This window comes from Armigeres subalbatus, chromosome 3, assembly GCF_024139115.2.
Source record: "Armigeres subalbatus isolate Guangzhou_Male chromosome 3, GZ_Asu_2, whole genome shotgun sequence".
NCBI classification, from domain to species: Eukaryota; Metazoa; Arthropoda; class Insecta; order Diptera; family Culicidae; genus Armigeres; species Armigeres subalbatus.
The window spans coordinates 199,138,887-199,164,628 of NC_085141.1; the positions used below are offsets into that span (position 1 = coordinate 199,138,887).

The window sequence follows — 25,742 nt, forward strand, 5'->3', positions numbered from 1 at the left end:
CACCGCTAGGTGGATTAATCTGGGTTTTTAGTCTGTGCCGGGAATTGTGGACCATATCAGTCGTAACTAATGTGACTAGCAAGCGTCCTACGAAACGCGGGACGCCTATCTTTATTACGTTACTGGCTTGGCAATTTACATAAAATAAGTACATTCCGCATAGATTTTGGGCCAAAAATATATAAAAAATATTTATGAGACCGTATAAATTAATATAAATTTGGAAAATGAAAATAAAAAATGCAGCGTCCCGCGAAACGCAGGACGTCTGGTCACATTAGTCGTTACCCTATTTCTTTTCGGTAATAAAAATCCATTTTGGAAAAGGTATTGAACGTATTGAATTTTGTTTCTAAGTTTACGTTACACTTAGTCACTTTCGAGTCACAGACTTTCGAGTCACAGACTTTCGAGTCCATTTGGTAATTATATATTCCGAAAGAAAGTTCCTAACATACCCTATTCCATACACTACAACCAAGATCAACAAGATGCACAGTGTGTGCAGTATTAGCACACAAAGTAGTGCTATACGTAGCTACATTTCTTGCTGCATCTCTTCCTATGAGTACTATTTTCGCCTACAGTTGCATCTTAAAGTCAATCTTATCTGGTTCGTTGAATATCATCAGGTTTTGAATTATAATTTATTGTATCAATTTGATACAAAAGTGCCTTATGAAATGTTTCGTTCAGTTGTAGCAGGTGCACCTGTTTTATTTCGAAATGTAATGGCAGCACCAATTTCACCGAAAAAGCGAAATAAATTTAATCTTAATTGCAGGTGTTACCGAAGAATGCAAAAAATTATGCAACAGAGGCGAAGTTCGACATCAAGGTATGTGTCTATTTCATTCTCAAGGTCATTAAAGAAATCATAGAAAAGTAAACCAGGCGTCAAAATTCGGATGATCAATAATTTTGAATATATTTTTATATGTGTTGATTGAAAGATTCAACTGAGAAAGAGGCGATGGATTAAATATTTTGGTTTTTGTCTTTTACGTTTAATAATAAGCATACGTGAAGGCTATACTGCCAGTCGTTGGGGATAACGAAACTTTGCAATTAATTTTTGACAAATCTGCAAGTTTAGGATTGAATCAAATCTATAATAGTATATAAATATATAAACAAAGTTGGCATTTGTACGACCGCGCATCACACAAGAATAGGTAGACAGCCCAATTTTTGCTAATTAATAGGCGTTTTCTTCTTCTATTTACGAGGAAAACTTTATGATGAAATTGATATGCTTTGAAAATCAAAACTCAATCTTTTCGATGAAATAGTTTTTCGCACAATTTGCATGGAATTTTAAAATTTCGATCATCTATTTTATCATCTTCTATATATATAAAAAACAAAGTTGGCATTTGTACGACTGCGCATCACACAAGAATAGCCTAATTTGTGCTAATTTATATTCGTTTTTTTCTTCTCTTTACGAGGAAAAACGTTATTATGAGATTGGTATGCTTTGAAAATCAAAACTCAATCTTTTCGATGAAATAGTTTTTCGTACAATTTGCATGGAATTTTTTGATCATCTATATATAATAAACAAAATAGTAAAACAATGAGAGATCATTCTGAAGAACCGATTTGTTTTCTAGATAAATTGTGGACGCAAAAAATTGCATCAGAAAATTTACCAATTTTGGCGAGACAAAGTTCGCCGGATCAGCTAGTTAATTGTTAAAACAGAATCAAAATTGCTATTTGGACAGCAGAATCTCTCAATCCATTGTGGAAAAATGAAGCGTTCCACACAGCAATCGAATAAATACTCGTTATTCATGAAACATTGCATCACGACGTCATTGACAAAAAATTTTACCCGTGATCAAATGGCGAGTGAAGTTTCAAGAGGGCAATGTTTACATTTTTTTATATGGAGTTTTAGGCTCGTACAATCGTCTATACAACAACAACAAAGATCCAACGATTGTGAGTATGAGGATGTCTTTGAATAGAATTTAGCGAACTATGAAAATATTCTAGGTAGGTTAAGCAGTGTAAGCTAGCAAATAGTTTTAAGAAATGAAGAAAATGTAGAGGCATCTGTTGACACTTTTTACAGATTATTATCTGACATAATCTCACAATAAACTCCACTAAAACGAAAACGACGTCATAACAATAATAAAGACCCAGCGCCGTAGCGTCCGGTTGGCCGGGTTGGCGCCCGCCAAGGGCGTATTTTTCTATCCTTCTATCCGTCGAAAATTAATTTAAATATTTAGAGTGAAATCAGTAGTGATTCAGTTTGGTTGCAAATTTTCGAATACTATTCTAGTTTGAATATGAGCCAAAATAGAACAAACTCACAGGCCTACCCAGCAGTGTTCTATTCATGTTTGATTGTTTTTCCATTAAATGAAATGATTATGTTGGTGCTGAGGAAGGCGCGGTAAATGCAAAGTGGATTGATCCGTACATAAAATGACGCATTCATGCACCAAAACAATTGAAAAATATTTGAATCTCGTGATTCATTCGTGGTTCAAATCTGCAGAAAATAGAACTGAGCGGTATAACAGTTTTAAGCTTTTGAATCTCGACTGTTATAAAAAATGAATCTTGAACCACTGCTGGGAAAGTGCATCATTCAGATTCATATTCAAACTGACAGCCCCGAACGATTTGAATCACTGCTGATTTTACTCTTAGAGTTTTTTAGGAATGTTATGGATATTTAGCAATCCATACTGCTTTGACCATACAGAGGGATTTCAGCAATAATTGAAAAAAATATTTATAAAGTGCATTGCGATCAATTTTTTTGATTTTGATCCCCGCCACTCTTCTCAAATCACTCATCATGGCTCTGCTGAGGACCCAGAATATTTTGCGAATAGTCAAAAGAAAATCCAACATTCTTAGGAGGATTTCCTGCAATCTATTTTTCCTGAAATTCAAATTGTTATCCAAATGTAAAATATTTTTTTCCTTAGTAGAAAAGAGGCGCCCAGGGCGCCGGAATTCCACTCTACGGCTCTGTAAAGACCCAATTTGGTATAACCAGCAAACGAAGAATTTAAGAAATCGCAAGTAAAAGGCACACACAATTTACAAAAATCATAACAGTAATGAAAATTCAGTATATTACTTGGACTTATGCGATCAATTGAATTACGCTATCAGAAACGCTTTTGTGTTGGCCATAGGAAGGGAACCCCCTCACAAAGAATAACAATTAGAGTTCCCTCTCACTACACCACGGCAGGCTACTGACTGATACTTCTGCCAGCAGCTGCAGTTCTCTTTATTCAACAATAGGTATATACAATACATCCATAACAATATTCCTTAATCTACCCAAGAGCAACTACAACCAACTGGCGCCCGCTTCCTATCCATCTTCGATCTACAGCGAAGCGTCTCACACTACCTGATATTCCAACATTTTGAAGATTAAAATTCAAGCGAAATAAAGTCCTGTCTAAAGAACTTCATCAATTACGTAAAAACTAAACAGAAATCTAGTAACTTTCCATCAATTTATGCATCTTGACGAAAATGCTGGGGATAGCTCGGAAAAGAACTGTAATCTTATTGCAGGTTTTTTTCCAGGAAATCTATTTTACATTTTCCGAAAATGATCGTGACCGCGACTATTTTGCATTTTTCCCAGACTTTTCAAATGATTGGAGTGAATCAACTTCATGTCCAGGACATTTTGCAGGCCCTACGAAGTTTAGATGCTTCGGAAGGTCCTGGTCCTGATGGAATCCCTCCTATATTTATGAAAACACTAGCAGTGGAACTAACCACTCCATTATTTTGGTTAATGTAGAAGCCAATATGTCACTAGAATCAGGAAAATCCCCAAATATATGGAAAAACTAATTTTTCATACTTATTTTCAATTTTTTTTATTAAATAGCTATTATTATCAATTTCCCACCTTATCGGCCGCGACGATTTGAAATCGTCGCAAAACAAATTGACGCCAAAATCGTCGCCAGCAGAAATGGCCCTAAGATCTGTCAAATCAACTGTGAACAAAATTTTATATACTCAATAATCACATTATTTCCCAAAATTGAGCCCTATTTTTAATGCAGATTGACATTATTTTCTAATAAAACTAACATAATTTTAGAATAAAGATGTTGGCGACGATTTTGATAGTGCCTAAAAAATGGTCGGCGCGTTTTGTTACCAAGGAAACAGACAATATCTCTTGTATTCCAAAACTTTTTGAGGCCATAGTAAATGAAAAATTATTCAAACAAGTAAAAAACCTAATTACAGACGCACAGCATGGCTTATTTAAAGGGCGTTCACGTTCAACCCAAGCATAATTTTTCATAAGGACGTATGTAACAAAAGTAAACAAAACGAGGTTTTAAATACAACATAATAATCACACATCACATCGATGTTACTGATTTTAGATCTTAAAATTCTTTAATTCGATCTTTTTACGAATCGACGTATGTATAAATTTCTATTTTTGAAGTCTCACTGTTACATTCGTCGCTTTAACATATGGGAACTAAGAGCGACCTATGTAACAAAAAAGCAAACCAAAACAAGCGTCCAGCGATGGAAATAGGACGAACATGATCCGATTCGACGTTCATCCTAAATTGTACAGATCGCGATCTGTACAGTTTACGAACAACATTGAGTTCCCATCTTTCAAGATTGAGTGTTTCTAACTTGGACACTCGCACATAACAAAATATTGCAAGATTGAGTCTTGCTCTGAGAAGTGAGTTACTCTAGCCGTTCTATCTACACTAATAAAAATCCACACATTTTTATTGGCAAAAATCTAAGGTAATTTACAAATAAATTTTATGTGTGCGTTAATAATCACACGCTATAGGATAATCCACATAAAGGTTATTAGTTAATAACGGTTATGTGTGTTTCCACATATAGGCTATGCGAATTCACATAGCCGTTATGTGGGAAATGCCATAGTCAAAATTTATGTGTGCCACACATAATGAATATGATTGGATTTTTGTCAGTGTATGAACGAATCATGACAAACATTTGCCCCTAGAGCGTGAGTGTCTTTCTGTTTTGCCTTTCTCGTACAACAAAGTTGTACCAGAAAGGCTTTCATTTCACTCCCAAAACGTACTTTTTATAGAGCGCTTGTAGACCCATAGAATTATATACCATTCGATTCAGCTCGACAAACTGAGCAAATGTCTGTCTGTCCGTGTGTGTGTCCGTGTGTGTGTGTGTGCGTATGTGTGTGCACATTGAAACATTAGCCAATTTTTCTAGTACTAAACCTGAATCGATTTTGCTACAACAAGCTGCATTCGATGGGGAATGTTTTCTTCTTGTTCACTATTGAGTTTCATAATGATGGCACTTCTCAAAAAATAGTAAATATTCAAAGAGTTATGAGACATCATTATTTCGTAACAAATAAGCTATCGATTTTCTACACGGACAGATAAATCAACCCAAACTTTGAGTTCAATATACGCACTGATGAGAATATCGCAGAAAAAATTTACCCAAATTTGGGTAGTTTTCCCTTTCTTTCCCATGATTGCTATCAAAACTAGAGCAAGATGCAAACACCTCACCAAGGTTGCTCAGCCCAATAACCCAAATTTGAGTAAATTCAATATTCTCTATTTTGGGTTGATTAAGGTCCGCTTTGGATAAATTAAACTCAGCTTTGGGTAAATTGTTTACATGGGATTAAAGGAAAACTACCTAGTGCCAGAAAAGTCATTTTACTCAAATTTGGGTTATTGGCCCGAACTACGGTTTTGAGTGCAAACAACCCACTTTTGGGTAGTTTTGGTTTTCAGTGTACACGCTAACCTGAAATAACTCAGTCGCTGGGTCGTTTGTACTCGGATTTTTCTGATATTAGCAGTTGTCAAAATCTGGGTATGTCAACAAAATGGATCTGAGTCAGACGAACCCGAAATCTGGGTAACTGGGGACATAAACATTTTCAGATGTATCAACATGGCGTCGACCGGCGTCTAAGCCGCATGCAAGAAACAGGTAAGAAGTGTTGAATTTATCATGGCGGAGCATTGTCGGCACATCCGGCAAATGATATGCGTTGGGGAATTTGTTTTATTTAATATTTTTTACACAATAATAATTTTCGGGAGCGAAAAGAGCTGGGTACCGGTTACCCAGATTTTTTCGCTTGTACGGTTACCCAGATTTGAGTCAAGGTACCCTTACCCATATTAGAGTAACCACGGTTTTGCCGAATCTGGGTCACTTTGACATCATTTTGGGTAGATCCAGGTTAGCGTGTAGGTTATGTTCTCCCAAGACACAATTTATTCGAAACCGGCACACTGACAGCATAGAATACACAGCTTAAGGTTGGTATCGTGTTCAAAAGAAATTTCTTTTTCTATCTCAATCACATGTTAAATTCCGTTCACTGAATCGGAAAAGTAAAGAATCGAAACAAAATTCTTACAGCAGTATCCACATGAAAAGAACAAAAAACAAAATTGGCATTTGTAAGGTTCCCACGCAAAGTAATGGGAGCTGTCACTTTACTTTCGGAAAAATAGGCCTTTTCATGTGACACTGCCGGGACTGCACTTGTTTACAACCGCTGAGCAAACCGTTCAAATCCGACGCTGTCACTTTCATATAAGAACTGTCAATTGACGGTAAAATCAGCTGTTTTCAAACGTCTCGTGAAAAGGCCTATATTCTACTCGATTATTCCGTAAGTAAAAGTGACAATTTGCTCCATGCAAATCAGTTGTCAAAATTCCTCTTGGTAATATTGAACAAAATTCCGTAACCTCTCTACTTTTCAAGACAAAATTTTCAAAACGACTTATCTGCTTTTGTAAACAAAGATTCAAACGACGATTTGACGAATCTGATAGCTCTCCCACGCAAACCAACACCATCAATAGGTAGCGGAGTCCTTCACCTACCTATTGATGGTGTTGGTTTGCGTGGGAAAGCTATCAGATTCGTCAAATCGTCGTTTGAATCTTTGTTTACAAAAGCAGATAAGTCGTTTTGAAAATTTTGTCTTGTTTTTAAGTCGATACTGGCCTTTACACGGAAGAAAAAAACTTCACAAAGAAACATAGAAACCCATTAGAGCACCTCCACGGGAGTCCTCATCGCTATTCTCATTATAGCGCTCCCTCCCGAGTGCTATTTTAGGATAGCGCCCCATCTTCCCACCGGTGGTTTTTGTTTTAGGTATAGCGACTTCGTAAACATATTGAGTTCTCACCGGGCGTTGCTAAAAGTAGTCAACATCTTCTTCAATGGCTCTACATTTCAACTAGAACTTGGCTAGCTGCTAAAATTAGTATTCTATTAGCATTTTATCAGTTATTAATTTAAAGCTTTTCTGTGCCCCCATTGCATGCGTATGTATTTTGTGTGACAACTGACAACTATTTCCAAGGAGCCCATAGGTATACTCGAAAGTATCCTTGACCGAATCGGGAATAGAACTCGCCATCTCCGGAGGGCAATTCTACGCTTTTGATCCCAAGGCTAGCTGAAGACCCGTCGTAGTAAATTATTCACCGTTAATCCTTCTGGAATTTCTTCCGGGGATTTATACTTGCAGTCGAAGAAATTCCTCATGAAATTGCCACCAGTTTTCCCACAAGAATCTCTTGACAAATTCCAGCAGGAATGCTTCCACAGTTTTTTTTCTCTGAAGGATGTCTCGGAGAAAAAAAATTGTAACAACATCCGGAAGAATCCGGAGAGTTTTCAAATGAAACCACAAAAAATATATAGGGCTTTTCCAATAAATAAAATCCCGAGAGAATTTGGAAGAAATCCTAAAACTATTCTCGGAAGATTCTTAAAAGAACACAAGGATTACTGGGGAACTCCCGGAGGGATCCAAGATGATTTTCCAAAACAAATCATCTTTAAATGAATGACAAAAAAGATAAACTTGCGGGAGCTTTTCTGGAGGAACTACTTAAAGAACATACTGAACAATTACTAAAGGAAACTTCTGAGGCATTCCTGGAAGACCTTCCCTTGGAATAACTATAATAACAAAATAAAAACAGTGGAATTTTCTTTCGCGAGAAATCCATGAATATTTCGGGCTCTAGCGGGCGCCGGTGCGCATCGCTCCTCATTATAGCTGATCCATTACTGTAATCATTTCTTCGCGGAGTTGAACTGGGGCACTAGTTAAAAAAAATGAATATCTCCTTGTTTTTTAATTTACGTCGAAATTGTTCTGAAAAAAAAAACAGATTTTCTGCAATTTTTTATCAATACCAAAGTGACGTTTCACAAAATAGCGACCCTGTAGGAAATTTAGCAACCCAGTATGGGGCGCTAAATTTGGAGACTCACAACTAATTTAGAGTTGCGTTCTTATTTTACATTCCCGTTTAGATACCTCCGGTGTAAAAGTGGGTCCCTACCAGGGGCCCGGAAATAGCGATAGGGACCCAGATGGGGACTCCCGTGGAGGTGCTCTTAATGAGTTAAAAAGTACCTATTTTAAGATTTCATGTATACACTGAAAATTCTCGTTTATTTTTTCAAAATGACCTAAGAAACATATTTTCATGAATGAATTTTAATATTGCGATCAACAGACCAATATGATAGCTTTTGATTGCAGTACACAAATTAATTCATGAATAAAAGGTGACATATGTTCTTTTTAAAAGTTAAGCGTCATTTCTGCCATTTCTTTCCCCTATGGGCCGATGTGAGCAGTGAGAAGTGAAAAGTGAGACGTGAGAAGTGCGAAGTGAGGAGTGAAAAGTAAGAAGTAAGAAATGAAAAATGAGAAATGAAAAATCACCAGATGATCCGAAATGAAAACAAAAATGTTTTTCCAAATTTCCAAAAATTTCTTTGAAAAGAGCTGAAATTTTTTTGCTAATATTTTCAAATGGATATAATAGAAAAACGACGCATCCCACAAAAAAGTGTTGTATGGGTGACCATCGCAAAATCAGTCAAACTTTCTAGTGAAAATATCGGAAACAATCCAAATTGAGCCCTACACTGAAAAAATCAGTTTAAAAATTTTAAAGTCGATTTGCGAAAAACGCCCTTTTTATTTAAATGAAATTTTGTCTCAAGATAGGTGATTATGTTCCCTACCAACCGTCCATACATCGCAAGCTGGGCACTCTTAAGGAAAAAAGTTTTTCTAACAAAAACTTTTCTTGTCGGAATTATTTTCAGTGTATTTTCATCTGAAATTAAACCAATGAAAGCCATCGTTATAGAACCCCAAGCAAATCTATTTTTATGATACATTGTCTAATTTAGTCACTAAATATAGTTATTTTTAAATTAAGAGTAATATTAAGAAGGGGTTTATATCTTCAAAAAAATATTATATTCCATTATTAGCTTCTTTAGTTGCGACCAGTTACGACCAAAACATTGTACTCTGCCTGACTGTACAGGAATACTTAATATGAATATATTATGTATACATATGTTAAATCCACCCTTAAAGACACTGAAAAATCAATTCCGTCAAGAAAAAGTTTTGTTAGAACATTTTTTTCCTTCAAAGTGCCCAGCTTGCGATGTATGGACGGTTGGTAGGGAACATAATCACCTATCTTGAGACAAAACTTCGTCCAAATCGAAAAGGGCGTTTTTTGCAAATCGACTTTTAATTTTTAAATCGATTTTTTTAGTATAGGGTTCAATTTTGAGTTTTTCAAAAAGTTTTATTAGAAAGTTTGACTGATTTTGCGATAGTCACCCATACAACACTTTTTTGTAGGAAGGGTCGTTTTTCGATTATATCCATTTGAAAAAAACAGTAAAAACAAGTTTGACCCTTTTCAAAAGATAGTCTGAATCAAATTTGAATAAACTAAGTATGCACTTTTCTTTTAACTGCACTTCTTAAATATTGACCAATAAATTTACAAAAAGTCAACTTAAACAATCAGAACAATTGCAAGTTTCCAAAAAGTTCTATTTTGGCTTTACGCATTTTATTACATTTCCCTCATAACTTTTCAAAAGGACCTAAGTAAAATTTTTTCATGAATTCTCGCTTAACTTTTCAAAAGGACGTAAGTAACATTTTTTTTCATGAATTAATTTGAATACTGCAATCAATATTGTGATTCTCGCCGCTAAGGTATTGTGTCATATTATGGTACTTTACTCAATTTAAGTGTAGAATATTACATCACAAATTAAACATAATTGCACTACTAATATCCACTTAAACAATATCCCGAACGCAACACAGGCGAAAGAAAAGCAAAAAACTACTAAACCTCGAACAATTTCACTTAAAAATATCTTTTCGTAAAGGGACGACAATATGCTACATACCTTACAAGCGAATGTGGAAAAGCTTACCGAAAGCTCACATCTATTTGACATTGGTTTATTTACTTTTTGCATGGCGCACAACTCGGCGCATGGGACCCGGCGCGTAACTGGTGAGCCAGTATGCTAATTTTAGAAAAGAATCGCAATAGCTTTCATGTTGTTCTGTTGATTGCAGTACTCAAATTAATTCAAGAAAAAAATGTTACTTAGGTCCTTTTGATAAATTATGCGAGATCTATAGTATACAGCAGAAAGTCCATTGCTGATAAACGTTCATTTCGAACAATACACCGCAGATTGCTGGTTAATTTTTTTTTGACATATACTCTGTCTCGCTCAAACCAACAGCGAATAATCTAGCGACTACTTTAACGAACTATTTAAGGAACAGCTACTTTAACCGACCGTGTCCATTTAACAAGTACGGTGTTGAACATAATCTGGAGATTAAAATAACACTTAATAAAGTTTTAAAAAAACTTAGCAAGTAACCGCACAATATTGAGTAAAACAAATTAAGGGTGTAGCATTTCTGCATGCGGTGAATAAATTTCGCACCGTGTATATAACTGACAGCATGAATGTTTGTGTTGCTTCTTTCGTGCTTTATTGATGATGCTAACCTCTCAAGCAAAGTTTTCCAAAGCTTCAAATGTGGAACACGAAAACTAATGGACGAACACACACGCGCTAGAGACCCGAAGCCGATGACTTCATCCGCCTCAACACAGCTGTAAAAGTTTCGTCGTTGGAAATAAAAATCGCATACCTACGTACATGCTTTCTCGTGCGCTCGTTACGTTTGCTGCCATTTTGTTTCATGCTTTGGAAGGAAAGAAGAGGCGTGTCATTAAGGCAAACTGCTTGTTGGTTGGTTTGGGTGGAATGATGGTGTAGTTTGGGCATATGGGTGATTTGAACATAACGTTCGTTTTCATACACCTCCTTATTTCCATATTATGCGGCTTTTTTTTTCATTTATATTTATGTGAATTGTTGGTTTCATTTTCACAAATGTACTTGTACAATTATTACACAAAGGGATGCAAAATCAATGTATGACATACAACTATGTAGTATGATTGAACTTTAATATTACATTGGTGAAAAAACACTACGTGGGAATCAGGAAAGTTGGAAACATATCGAATTTTAATCCATATGTATTTTTCAAAACGCGCCGTTGCGCTAATCATTGTATTTACTATCGCTAATCATTGTACTACCGCACGATCGCATATTTGTAACATATGCATTTTTTCCTTTCTCGTACAACAAAGTTGTACCGAAAGGCTATATGATTGCTAAAAAAAAACTTGATAGAAGGCCCGGAGACCCATAGTGTTATATACCGATCGACTCAGCTCGACAAACTGAGGTGACGTCTGTTTTTTTGTGTATGTGTGTGTGTATGTGTACAAATTTTGTAGGCACACTTTTTAGAACTTAGAATTATCCGATTTACTCGCAACAAGTTGCATTCGACGGGGAATTGTTTGCTATTGGAAATGGGCCCGATCATTGCTTTTCGGAATTATTGAAAAAACATTGTTTTTCCCCAAAGGTCCCCCTAGAAAATTCAAAGAACAATTTTTTTTTTGAATGGTGGCAAGGCAAAAATATTAAAAGTGATCGAAAAAATGTGATCTATTCCCCCAAAGAGCTTTTTTGACCTTTCTAATGTGATTTTTTCAATATATTTTATAATGCACGAGAAAGGCATCATCACTGCTAGGTGGATTAATCTGGGTTTTTTTTTGCATGACTACACGTGGGACGTCGAGCGCGCTTGCCTAATTATGTGCACTATAGATTAAAAGTTACCCCCAACCCAACATACGCGACTAGACAATTGCGACGCGATTCTATCGCTTGGCGACTGCGATTCTGTCGCCGTTGGTATGGAAGCGTAAGTGAAACATGCCTGCAGCGACCCAACAATAGAATTGCAGCAACTAGTTGTCGCCCTCGCGGCGATGAAATCGCTTAGGTCTGAGGGAGCCTTAAAGCCCCTCAACTCATTATTTAGCATTATGTGTACTTTATTCCCATTTTATTTCTTACCAGCGAAATTTCCTGTAGTTTCGAGAACTTCGACAGTTAGATACTATTTAAAATCTTCAAAATATTGACGTGGGATGAAGCAATGTCTTTAAAATTTGAAAGCAAAAGCTGAGTAGCTTTCAATTTAAGTGCGAACATGGTGCGATGCTAATTGGGATTTGGAATTTTGTTTAGCTAACAGAATGAAAAAGCAAAAAGGACGCAAATGATGCCGAAATTACGAATTCCATTAAGGCTCAAGACTCCATCACAATGTTTTGAAAATTAATGACTGTATCGCTTGTTTGTAATAGTGAGGCAATTGGTACGGAAAAGTGCAGCAGCGATAGATAAATTTTGTTTACAACTGGGGTGGGTGGAAATGGGGTGTTAAAAATATGCCAGCTGATGCATAATGTTGCCAGACTTGACGAAACGTTTATTCTATATCATAACACATGTTCACGGTGTATCAAATATATATAGGTATTTATCAGTCTAAAATTGTTTATACACCACTTGGAATGTAACAGAAGCTTACATAACATGTTTAAATATTTATTTCTGGTATATTTGTTCAATCCGACAAACAGCAATGCCTTTTCCAATAAACAAATCTGGCAACGGAGAAGAGATGATTATTTTCTTTTGTATGCACACCTTTGTTTGCGTGTTGGCTGGCGTATACGTTGTATTGTTCGGATTGAATGAAGTTGCATCGCGTAGATTTTGAACTCACCATTTCACTTATTGCGCTAGTGAATTTGAGTCTTCCGCATTTTATTGCATTCACAATACGGTCGTCAAATTTGTCTCTCACTTCGATTTTTGGAAAGCAGTTTTCGACAGTTTTTGGGCGTGAAGTGAATTAATTGGTAGTCAAGGTTGAAGAAAAATGTGAACCTCAGTTAGTGAATATGTTTTAGGAGTGATAAAATCAAGGAAACAATGGGAAAACAATCAAGTGAAAATCAAGTGAGTGTGTATGTGTTTGATTCGAACGTTCGAACGTTAGTATGCGTTCGATGAACATAAGAATATTGGCCTAGGAAAAACGCAGTTTTCAGCGTTTTTCCAGCAGTTCCTCAGTAATTGCTAGTTTTGGTAAGTGGAAAATTAATATGGAAATGCCATGAATATATTATGATGGAGGGTAAGTCCGTAAAAAGCCCCAAAATGTTGAATTTAGTTCAAAACTTTATTAGTATTAGTGCGGATTCGAATAAAATCATCGTCATTACCGGATTGATTACGGTTTATAGAGCCTTAATATACGAGCATGTTATTGGAAAAAATATCCTGCAAGGCCTTAATATACTTCTATTTCAAGACGTCGTTTCCAGACGTTGTTCGGCCCCCATGCATGAAACCCTGTCTAGTATTTGCGGACGATAAACTTTTCAAGCGGACTCAATCTGTTAATGCTGGACATAATGTTGTACGCCGAATTAAGTAGGGTTATTCCTCGGTAATTGACACCAGTCTGCGCCCTGTATTAAAGAGAGGATCATTATATTGCAACCTTCAAAATCAGTAAAAACGTTAGAAACGTAAAATCTGTGACCTTAATTTCTAAACAAAAAATATGAAAAATATAATTTAATTCATTCACTTGAAGCAGCAAGTTCATTGACTTATTTAGGACGATACACAAATTATTCTTAACTTTTGTCCCTCCCTTTCGATTTGTTTACTTGAATTATCCGAGAATTGTTTTTATGTATGTTCTAGCAGATTTTTTTTCTCTTGCTTTTCAAATATTTTTTCATATTTTTTATGGAAAAATAATGGTTCTGGCAGGTTTGGACCTATTATTGCTTAAAATGGGTTATTACGATCAAGAGGATAAGAGATTTTCATAGCGTCTTTTTTGTCAGTAATGAATTTCCGAGCCTCGGTAAAAAAAAATATGTTGATTATTTTGGTGTTTAGGTACTTATTCGGTACTTTTCATTAAATGCATAAAATGCAGAACAGCACAAAAAGCCGGTAGAAATTTATACAGTGCCACCGAAAAAAAAACGAAAATTTGCCGACCAGCCTTTAAAAAATATTAAACGCGGTTGTAGAACTTCTCGCTCTTGTTTTGTTGCTTATTGTAAATTGTTTCCGTCATGCTACATGCACACATGCGTACATGCGTTTCCAAAAGTGAACTTTTTTGTATTTTGCAAAACTCAGCCACAGATCGCACAGCTGTGTAAAACAAGTTGAAATGTATCGATGCCCTCTGGCTTTAAATTTTTTTTAAAGAATTTATCATGGAGTATTGTTTCCTGAATTATCGTACTAAACATCTTTCATAGTATGCTACATATCGTAAAAGATCAAAACTGCCAATCAAAAACTGCCAAAGTCTTCATTATTCCATTCTTTTATTTTATGCAAATGAACATTGATTAAATATACTGTCCAGTCAGTAAAATAGGCTTCCAAAAAACAAAACCTCATTTACTGACTAACTCAGTTATGGTCATATTTATTTGACTTTTTCGTTTATGCTGAACTCTCTGTAGGGATCGTACACTTATTACTAATTACGCCATTTTCTTACGCTCCATATACATAAAAAATTATTTGTATGGGAAAATCTTACATGGGCGGAGGAGGGGTTGAAAAACTCAGAAAAAAATGCTTACGTAATTAGTGTACGGCACCTAATATAAGATTTTGCTGGAAATTACTGGGTGATCCGTAGTTCAAAAACCCGACTTAATCCACCTACAGTGAACGCAACCCTTCTTACACTTTTGAATGGTTGTGTGTGCCCAGTGCATATTACAATTTCTATGCATATGACCTTCAATTGAATATAAAATAACTGATATTATCATGCTTTTATCGATTTCAAAATAAAAAACCCGACTTAATCCACCTACAGTGAACGCAACCCTTCTTACACTTTTGAATGGTTGTGTGTGCCCAGTGCATATTACAATTTCTATGCATATGACCTTCAATTGTATATAAAATAACTGATATTATCATGCTTTTATCGATTTCAAAATAAAAACCCGACTTAATCCACCTACAGTGAACGCAACCCTTCTTACACTTTTGAATGGTTGTGTGTGCCCAGTGCATATTACAATTTTTATGCATATGACCTTCAATTGAATGTAAAATAACTGATATTATCATGCTTTTATCGATTTCAAAATAAAAAACCCGACTTAATCCACCTACAGTGAACGCAACCCTTCTTACACTTTTGAATGGTTGTGTGTGCCCAGTGCATATTACAATTTCTATGCATATGACCTTCAATTGAATGTAAAATAACTGATATTATCATGCTTTTAACGATTTCAAAATAAAAAAAGGGATATTTCCGGAAATTAAACAATTTTTAAAAAATACAAAAAGACTGCAGATTTGATTTGCCGCCTTAAATGGCAATATTACAGCTTCTGTTTAAGCCCAAAAGAGTTCAAATCGGGTCATAGACGGCTGAGATATTGGTGTGACAATTCTTCATTAGTAGTCTGAAAATATGTCTCATATTCGTATTTCACAGATATCTCTGAAACCGAATTTCCAATTGCAGAAAAAAAAATGAATGGGTCCAATGACAAAAACATAGCTTTCGTTTAAAGATAAAATCGCATAAATCGGTCCAAGGACGACTGAGATCTTGATGGGACATATTTTACCAATGTGTGAAGTTGATACGTCTAATGCTTTATGTTCGTATTTCAGAGATATCTCCGGAACCCAATGTCTAATTGCAAAAACAAAATACAATGGGTTCAATGGCAAAGTCATAGCTTTCGTTTAAAGATAAAATCATGCAAATTGGTTTACAGACGGCTGAGATATTCATGTGACATTATTTTGTTAGTTTTCTGAAAATGCACTTCATGTTCGTATTTCTCACATATCTCTGGAACCAAATGTCCGATTGCAAAAAAATTGAACTCGTACAATGACAAAGTCATAGCTTTCGTTTAGTGTTAAAATCGTGCAAATCGGTCCACGGACGGCTGAGATCTTGATGTGAGATTTTTGTAACGCACACACATACGCACACACGCACACACGCACACACGCACACACACACACATACATACATGTGCTCAGTTCGTCGAGCTGAGTTGATTGGTATATACGACTTGGGTCTCCGAGCCTCGGATAAAAGTCGGTTTTTCAAGCGATCTTTATACCCTTCTTAGGGTGTAAGAAGGGTAAAAGGGATATTTCTGAAAATTTAACAATTTTAAAAAATACAAAAGGCTGCAGATTTGATTTGCCGCCTTAAATGGCAATATTACAGCTTCTGTTTAAGCCCGAAAGAGTTCAAATCGGGTCATAGACGGCTGAGATATTGGTGTGACAATTTTCATTAGTAGTCTGAAAATATGTCTCATATTCGTATTTCACAGATATCTCTGAAACCGAATTTCCGATTGCAGAAAAAAATAATGAGTCCAATGACAAAACATAGCTTTCGTTTAAAGATAAAATCGCACAAATCGGTCCAAGGACGATTGAGATCTTGTTGGGACATATTTTACCAATGTGTGAAGTTGATACGTCTAATGCTTTATGTTCGTATTTCAGAGATATCTCCGGAACCCAATGTCTAATTGCAAAACAAAATACAATGGGTTCAATGGCAAAGTCATAGCTTTCGTTTAAAGATAAAATCATGCAAATTGGTTTACAGACGGCTGAGATATTCATGTGACATTATTATGTTAGTTTTCTGAAAATGCACTTCATGTTCGTATTTCTCACATATCTCTGGAACCAAATGTCCGATTGCAAAAAAAATTGAACTCGTACAATGACAAAGTCATAGCTTTCGTTTAGTGTTAAAATCGGTCCACGGACGGCTGAGATCTTGATGTGAGATTTTTGTAACGCACACACATACGCACACACGCACACACGCACACACACACACACATACATACATGTGCTCAGTTCGTCGAGCTGAGTTGATTGGTATATACGACTTGGGTCTCCGGGCCTCGGATAAAAAGTCGGTTTTTCAAGCGATCTTTATACCCTTCTTAGGGTGTAAGAAGGGTAAAAGGATATTTCCGGAAATTAAACAATTTTAAAAATACAAAAGACTGCAGATTTGATTTGCCGCCTTAAATGGCAATATTACAGCTTCTGTTTAAGCCCAAAAGAGTGCAAATCGTGTCATAGACGGCTGAGATATTGGTGTGACAATTCTTCATTAGTAGTCTGAAAATATGTCTCATATGCGTATTTCACAGATATCTCTGAAACCGAATTTCCAATGGCAGAAAAAAAGGAATGGGTCCAATGACAAAACATACCTTTCGTTTATAGATCACATCGCATCAATCGGTCCAAGGACGACTGAGATCTTGATGGGACATATTTTACCAATGTGTGAAGTTGATACGTATAATGCTTTCTGTTCGTATTTCAGAGAAATCTCCGGAACCCAATGTCTAATTGCAAAAACAAAATACAATGGGTTCAATGGCAAAGTCATAGCTTTCGTTTCAAGATAAAATCATGCAAATTGGTTTACAGACGGCTGAGATATTCATGTGACATTATTTTTGTTTGTTTTCTGAAAATGCACTTCATGTTCGTATTTCTCACATATCTCTGGAACCAAATGCCCGATTGCAAAAAAAATGAACTCGTACAATGACAAAGTCATAGCTTTCGTTTAGTGTTAAAATCGTGCAAATCGGTCCACGGACGGCTGAGATCTTGATGTGAGATTTTTGTAACGCACACACATACGCACACACGCACACACGCACACACACACACACATACATACATGTGCTCAGTTCGTCGAGCTGAGTTGATTGGTATATACGACTTGGGTCTCCGAGCCTCGGATAAAAGTCGGTTTTTCAAGCGATCTTTATACCCTTCTTAGGGTGTAAGAAGGGTAAAAGGGATATTTCCGGAAATTAAACAATTTTAAAAAATACAAAAGACTGCAGATTTGATTTGCCGCCTTAAATGGCAATATTACAGCTTCTGTTTAAGCCCAAAAGAGTTCAAATCGGGTCATAGACGGCTGAGATATTGGTGTGACAATTCTTCATTAGTAGTCTGAAAATATGTCTCATATTCGTATTTCACAGATATCTCTGAAACCGAATTTCCAATTGCAGAAAAAATGAATGGGTCCAATGACAAAACATAGCTTTCGTTTAAAGATAAAATCGCATAAATCGGTCCAAGGACGACTGAGATCTTGATGGGACATATTTTACCAATGTGTGAAGTTGATACGTCTAATGCTTTATGTTCGTATTTCAGAGATATCTCCGGAACCCAATGTCTAATTGCAAAACAAAATACAATGGGTTCAATGGCAAAGTCATAGCTTTCGTTTAAAGATAAAATCATGCAAATTGGTTTACAGACGGCTGAGATATTCATGTGACATTATTTTGTTAGTTTTCTGAAAATGCACTTCATGTTCGTATTTCTCACTTATCTCTGGAACCAAATGTCCGATTGCAAAAAATTGAACTCGTACAATGACAAAGTCATAGCTTTCGGTTAGGGTTAAAATCGTGCAAATCGGTCCACGGACGGCTGAGATCTTGATGTGAGAGTTTTGTAACGCACACACATACGCACACACGCACACACCCACACACACACACACACACATACATACAAGTGCTCAGTTCGTCGAGCTGAGTTGCTTGGTATATACGACTTGGGTCGCCGAGTCTCGGATAAAAAGTAGGTTTTTCAAGCGATCTTTATACCCTTCTTAGGGTGTAAGAAGGGTAACAAGGGATATTTCTGAAAATTTAACAATTTTAAAAATACAAAAGGCTGCAGATTTGATTTGCCGCTTCAAATGGCAATATTACAGCTTCTGTTTAAGCCCGAAAGAGTTCAAATCGGGTCATAGACGGCTGAGATATTGGTGTGACAATTTTTCATTAGTAGTCTGAAAATATGTCTCATATTCGTATTTCACAGATATCTCTGAAACCGAATTTCCGATTGCAGGAAAAAAATAATGAGTCCAATGACAAAAACATAGCTTTCGTTTAAAGATAAAATCGCACAAATCGGTCCAAGGACGATTGAGATCTTGTTGGGACATATTTTACCAATGTGTGAAGTTGATACGTCTAATGCTTTATGTTCGTATTTCAGAGATATCTCCGGAACCCAATGTCTAATTGCAAAAACAAAATACAATGGGTTCAATGGCAAAGTCATAGCTTTCGTTTAAAGATAAAATCATGCAAATTGGTTTACAGACGGCTGAGATATTCATGTGACATTATTATGTTAGTTTTCTGAAAATGCACTTCATGTTCGTATTTCTCACATATCTCTGGAACCAAATGTCCGATTGCAAAAAAAATTGAACTCGTACAATGACAAAGTCATAGCTTTCGTTTAGTGTTAAAATCGGTCCACGGACGGCTGAGATCTTGATGTGAGATTTTTGTAACGCACACACATACGCACACACGCACACACGCACACACACACACACATACATACATGTGCTCAGTTCGTCGAGCTGAGTTGATTGGTATATACGACTTGGGTCTCCGGGCCTCGGATAAAAAGTCGGTTTTTCAAGCGATCTTTATACCCTTCTTAGGGTGTAAGAAGGGTAAAAAGGGATATTTCCGGAAATTAAACAATTTTTAAAAAATACAAAAAGACTGCAGATTTGATTTGCCGCCTTAAATGGCAATATTACAGCTTCTGTTTAAGCCCAAAAGAGTTCAAATCGGGTCATAGACGGCTGAGATATTGGTGTGACAATTCTTCATTAGTAGTCTGAAAATATGTCTCATATTCGTATTTCACAGATATCTCTGAAACCGAATTTCCAATTGCAGAAAAAAATGAATGGGTCCAATGACAAAACATAGCTTTCGTTTAAAGATAAAATCGCATAAATCGGTCCAAGGACGACTGAGATCTTGATGGGACATATTTTACCAATGTGTGAAGTTGATACGTCTAATGCTTTATGTTCGTATTTCAGAGATATCTCCGGAACCCAATGTCTAATTGCAAAAACAAAATACAATGGGTTCAATGGCAAAGTCATAGCTTTCGTTTAAAGATAAAATCATGCAAATTGGTTTACAGACGGCTGAGATATTCATGTGACATTATTTTGTTAGTTTTCTGAAAATGCACTTCATGTTCGTATTTCTCACATATCTCTGGAACCAAATGTCCGATTGCAAAAAAATTGAACTCGTACAATGACAAAGTCATAGCTTTCGTTTAGTGTTAAAATCGTGCAAATCGGTCCACGGACGGCTGAGATCTTGATGTGAGATTTTGTAACGCACACACATACGCACACACGCACACACGCACACACACACACACATACATACATGTGCTCAGTTCGTCGAGCTGAGTTGATTGGTATATACGACTTGGGTCTCCGAGCCTCGGATAAAAAGTCGGTTTTCCAAGCGATCTTTATACCCTTCTTAGGGTGTAAGAAGGGTAAAAGGATATTTCCGGAAATTAAACAATTTTAAAAAATACAAAAGACTGCAGATTTGATTTGCCGCCTTAAATGGCAATATTACAGCTTCTGTTTAAGCCCAAAAGAGTTCAAATCGGGTCATAGACGGCTGAGATATTGGTGTGACAATTCTTCATTAGTAGTCTGAAAATATGTCTCATATTCGTATTTCACAGATATCTCTGAAACCGAATTTCCAATTGCAGAAAAAAATGAATGGGTCCAATGACAAAAACATAGCTTTCGTTTAAAGATAAAATCGCATAAATCGGTCCAAGGACGACTGAGATCTTGATGGGACATATTTTACCAATGTGTGAAGTTGATACGTCTAATGCTTTATGTTCGTATTTCAGAGATATCTCCGGAACCCAATGTCTAATTGCAAAAACAAAATACAATGGGTTCAATGGCAAAGTCATAGCTTTCGTTTAAAGATAAAATCATGCAAATTGGTTTACAGACGGCTGAGATATTCATGTGACATTATTTTGTTAGTTTTCTGAAAATGCACTTCATGTTCGTATTTCTCACATATCTCTGGAACCAAATGTCCGATTGCAAAAAAAATGAACTCGTACAATGACAAAGTCATAGCTTTCGTTTAGTGTTAAAATCGTGCAAATCGGTCCACGGACGGCTGAGATCTTGATGTGAGATTTTTGTAACACACACACATACGCACACACGCACACACGCACACACACATACATACATGTGCTCAGTTCGTCGAGCTGAGTTGATTGGTATATACGACTTGGGTCTCCGGGCCTCGGATAAAAAGTCGGTTTTTCAAGCGATCTTTATACCCTTCTTAGGGTGTAAGAAGGGTAAAACCGGACTTAATCCACCTACAGTGAACGCAACCCTTCTTACACTTTTGAATGGTTGTGTGTGCCCAGTGCATATTACAATTTCTATGCATATGACCTTCAATTGAATATAAAATAACTGATATTATCATGCTTTTATCGATTTCAAAATAAAAAAACCCGACTTAATCCACCTACAGTGAACGCAACCCTTCTTACACTTTTGAATGGTTGTGTGTGCCCAGTGCATATTACAATTTCTATGCATATGACCTTCAATTGTATATAAAATAACTGATATTATCATGCTTTTATCGATTTCAAAATAAAAACCCGACTTAATCCACCTACAGTGAACGCAACCCTTCTTACACTTTTGAATGGTTGTGTGTGCCCAGTGCATATTACAATTTTTATGCATATGACCTTCAATTGAATGTAAAATAACTGATATTATCATGCTTTTATCGATTTCAAAATAAAAAACGCAACCCTTCTTACACTTTTGAATGGTTGTGTGTGCCCAGTGCATATTACAATTTCTATGCATATGACCTTCAATTGAATATAAAATAACTGATATTATTATGCTTTTATCGATTTCAGAATGAAAAAGGGATATTTCTGGAAATTTAACAATTTTTTAAAAAATACAAAAAAACTGCAGATTTGATTTGCCGCCTTAAATGGCAATATTACAGCTTCTGTTTAAGCCCAAAAGAGTTCAAATCGGGTCATGACGGCTGAGATATTGGTGTGACAATTCTTCATTAGTAGTCTGAAAATATGTCTCATATTCGTACTTCACAGATATCTCTGAAACCGAATTTCCGATTGCCGAAAAAAAATAATGGGTCCAATGACAAAAACATAGCTTTCGTTTGAAGATAAAATCGCACAAATCGGTCCAAGGACGACTGAGATCTTGATGGGACATATTTTACCAATGTGTAAAGTTGATACGTCTAATGCTTTATGGTCGTATTTCAGCGATATCTCCGGAACCCAATGTCTAATTGCGAAAACAAAATACATTGGGTTGAATGGCAAAGTCATAGCTTTCGTTTAAAGATAAAATCATGCAAATTGGTTTACAGACGGCTGAGATATTCATGTGACATTATTTTATTAGTTTTCTGAAAATGCACTTCATGTTCGTATTTCTCACATATCTCTGGAACCAAATGTCCGATTGCAAAAAAAATTGAACTCGTACAATGACAAAGTCATAGCTTTCGTTTAGTGTTAAAATCGTGCAAATCGGTCCACGGACGTCTGAGATCTTGATGTGAGATTTTTGTAACGCACACACATACGCACACACGCACACACGCACACACACACACACACACATACATACATGTGCTCAGTTCGTCGAGCTGAGTTGATTGGTATATACGACTTGGGTCTCCGAGCCTCGGATAAAAAGTCGGTTTTTCAAGCGATCTTTATACCCTTCTTAGGGTGTAAGAAGGGTAAAAAGGATATTTCTGGAAATTTAACAATTTTAAAAAAATACAAAAAGGCTGCAGATTTGATTTGCCGCCTTAAATGGCAATATTACAGCTTCTGTTTAAGCCCAAAAGAGTTCAAATCGAGTCATAGACGGCTGAGATATTGGTGTGACAATTCTTCATTAGTAGTCTGAAAATATGTCTCATATTTGTATTTCACAGATATCTCTGAAACCGAATTTCCGATTGCAGAAAAAAATGAATGGGTCCAATGACAAAAACATAGCTTTCGTTTAAAGATAAAATGGCACAAATCGGTCCAAGGACGACTGAGATCTTGATGGGACATATTTTACCAATGTGTGAAGTTGATGCGTCTAATGCTTTACGTTCGTATTTAAAAGATATCTCCGGAACCCAATGTCTAATTGCAAAAACAAAATACAATGGGTTCAATGGCAAAGTCATAGCTTTCGTTTAAAGATAAAATCATGCAAATTGGTTTACAGACGGCTGAGATATTCATGTGACAGTATTTTGTTAGTTTTCTGAAAATACACTTCATGTTCGTATTTCTCACATATCTCTGGAACCAAATGTCCGATTGCAAAAAAAATTGAACTCGTACAATGACAAAGTCATAGCTTTCGTTTAGTGTTAAAATCGTGCAAATCGGTCCACGGACGGCTGAGATCTTGATGTGAGATTTTGTAACGCACACACACATGCACACACGCACACACGCACACACACACACACACATACATACATGTGCTCGGTTCGTCGAGCTGAGTTGATTGGTATATACGACTTGGGTCTCCGAGCCTCGGACAAAAAGTCAGGTTTTCAAGCGATCTTTATACCCTTCTTAGGGTGTAAGAAGGGTAAAAGGGATATTTCTGAAAATTTAACAATTTCAAAAAATACAAAAAGGCTGCAGATTTGATTTGCTGCCTTAAATGGCAATATTACAGCTTCTGTCTAAGCCCAAAAGAGTTCAAATCGGGTCATAGACGGCTGAGATATTGGTGTGACAATTTTTCATTAGTAGTCTGAAAATATGTCTCATATTCGTATTTCACAGATATCTCTGAAACCGAATTTCCGATTGCAGAAAAAAATTAATGAGTCCAATGACAAAAACATAGCTTTCGTTTAAAGATAAAATCGCACAAATCGGTCCAAGGACGACTGAGATCTTGATGGGACATATTTTACCAATGTGTGAAGTTGATACGTCCAATGCTTTATGTTCGTATTCCAGAGATATCTCCGGAACCCAATGTCTAATTGCAAAAACAAAATACAATGGGTTCAATGGCAAAGTCATAGCTTTCGTTTAAAGATAAAATCATGCAAATTGGTTTACAGACGGCTGAGATATTCATGTGACATTATTTTGTTAGTTTTCTGAAAATGCACTTCATGTTCGTATTTCTCACATATCTCTGGAACCAAATGTCCGATCGCAAAAAAAATTGAACTCGTACAATGACAAAGTCATAGCTTTCGTTTAGTGTTAAAATCGTGCAAATCGGTCCACGGATGGCTGAGATCTTGATGTGAGATTTTTGTAACGCACACACATACGCACACACGCACACACGCACACACACACACACATACATACATTTGCTCAGTTCGTCGAGCTGAGTTGATTGGTATATACGATTTGGGTCTCCGAGCCTCGGATAAAAAGTCGGTTTTTCAAGCGATCTTTATACCCTTCTTAGGGTGTAAGAAGGGTAAAAAGGGATATTTCTGGAAATTTAACAATTTCAAAAATACAAAAGACTGCAGATTTTATTTTCCACCCTAAATGGCAATATTACAGCTTCTGTTTAAGCCCAAAAGAGTTCAAATCGGGTCATAGACGGCTGAGATATTGGTGTGACAATTCTTCATTAGTAGTCTGAAAATATGTCTCATATTCGTATTTCACAGATATCTCTGAAACCGAATTTCCAATTGCAGAAAAAAATGAATGGGTCCAATGACAAAAACATAGCTTTCGTTTAAAGATAAAATCGCACAAATCGGTCGAAGGACGACTGAGATCTTGATGGGACATATTTTACCAATGTGTGAAGTTGATACGTCTAATGTTTTATGTTCGTATTTCAAAGATATCTCCGGAACCCAATGTCTAATTGCAAAAACAAAATACATTGGGTTCAATGGCAAAGTCATAGCTTTCGTTTAAAGATAAAATCATGCAAATTGGTTTACAGACGGCTGAGATATTCATGTGACATTATTTTGTTAGTTTTCTGAAAATGCATTTCATGTTCGTATTTCTCACATATCTCTGGAACCAAATGTCCGATTGCAAAAAAAATTGAACTCGTACAATGACAAAGTCATAGCTTTCGATTAGTGTTAAAATCGTGCAAATCGGTACACGGACGGCTGAGATCTTGATGTGAGATTTTTGTAACGCACACACATACGCACACACGCACACACGCACACACACACACACATACATACATGTGCTCAGTTCGTCGAGCTGAGTTGATTGGTATATACGACTTGGGTCTCCGAGCCTCGGATAAAAAGTCGGTTTTTCAAGCGATCTTTATACCCTTCTTAGGGTGTAAGAAGGGTAAAAAGGGATATTTCTGGAAATTTAACAATTTTTAAAAAATACAAAAAGACTGCAGA

At 36.3% G+C, this 25,742-nt stretch overlaps 1 protein-coding gene across 1 annotated transcript in view; it reads left to right on the forward strand.

Moving 5' to 3' along the window:
• The first annotated feature begins 568 nt into the window (after positions 1 to 568).
• LOC134225526 (pyruvate dehydrogenase E1 component subunit alpha, mitochondrial-like) overlaps positions 569 to 25,742 on the forward strand; it is a 155,647-nt gene continuing 130,473 nt past the window's right edge. The window contains exons 1-2 of the mRNA XM_062705693.1: positions 569 to 728; positions 785 to 838. Coding sequence (XP_062561677.1) covers positions 684 to 728; positions 785 to 838 — 99 coding nt within the window. The 5' untranslated portion in view covers positions 569 to 683. The remainder of the gene's footprint in view (positions 729 to 784; positions 839 to 25,742) is intronic.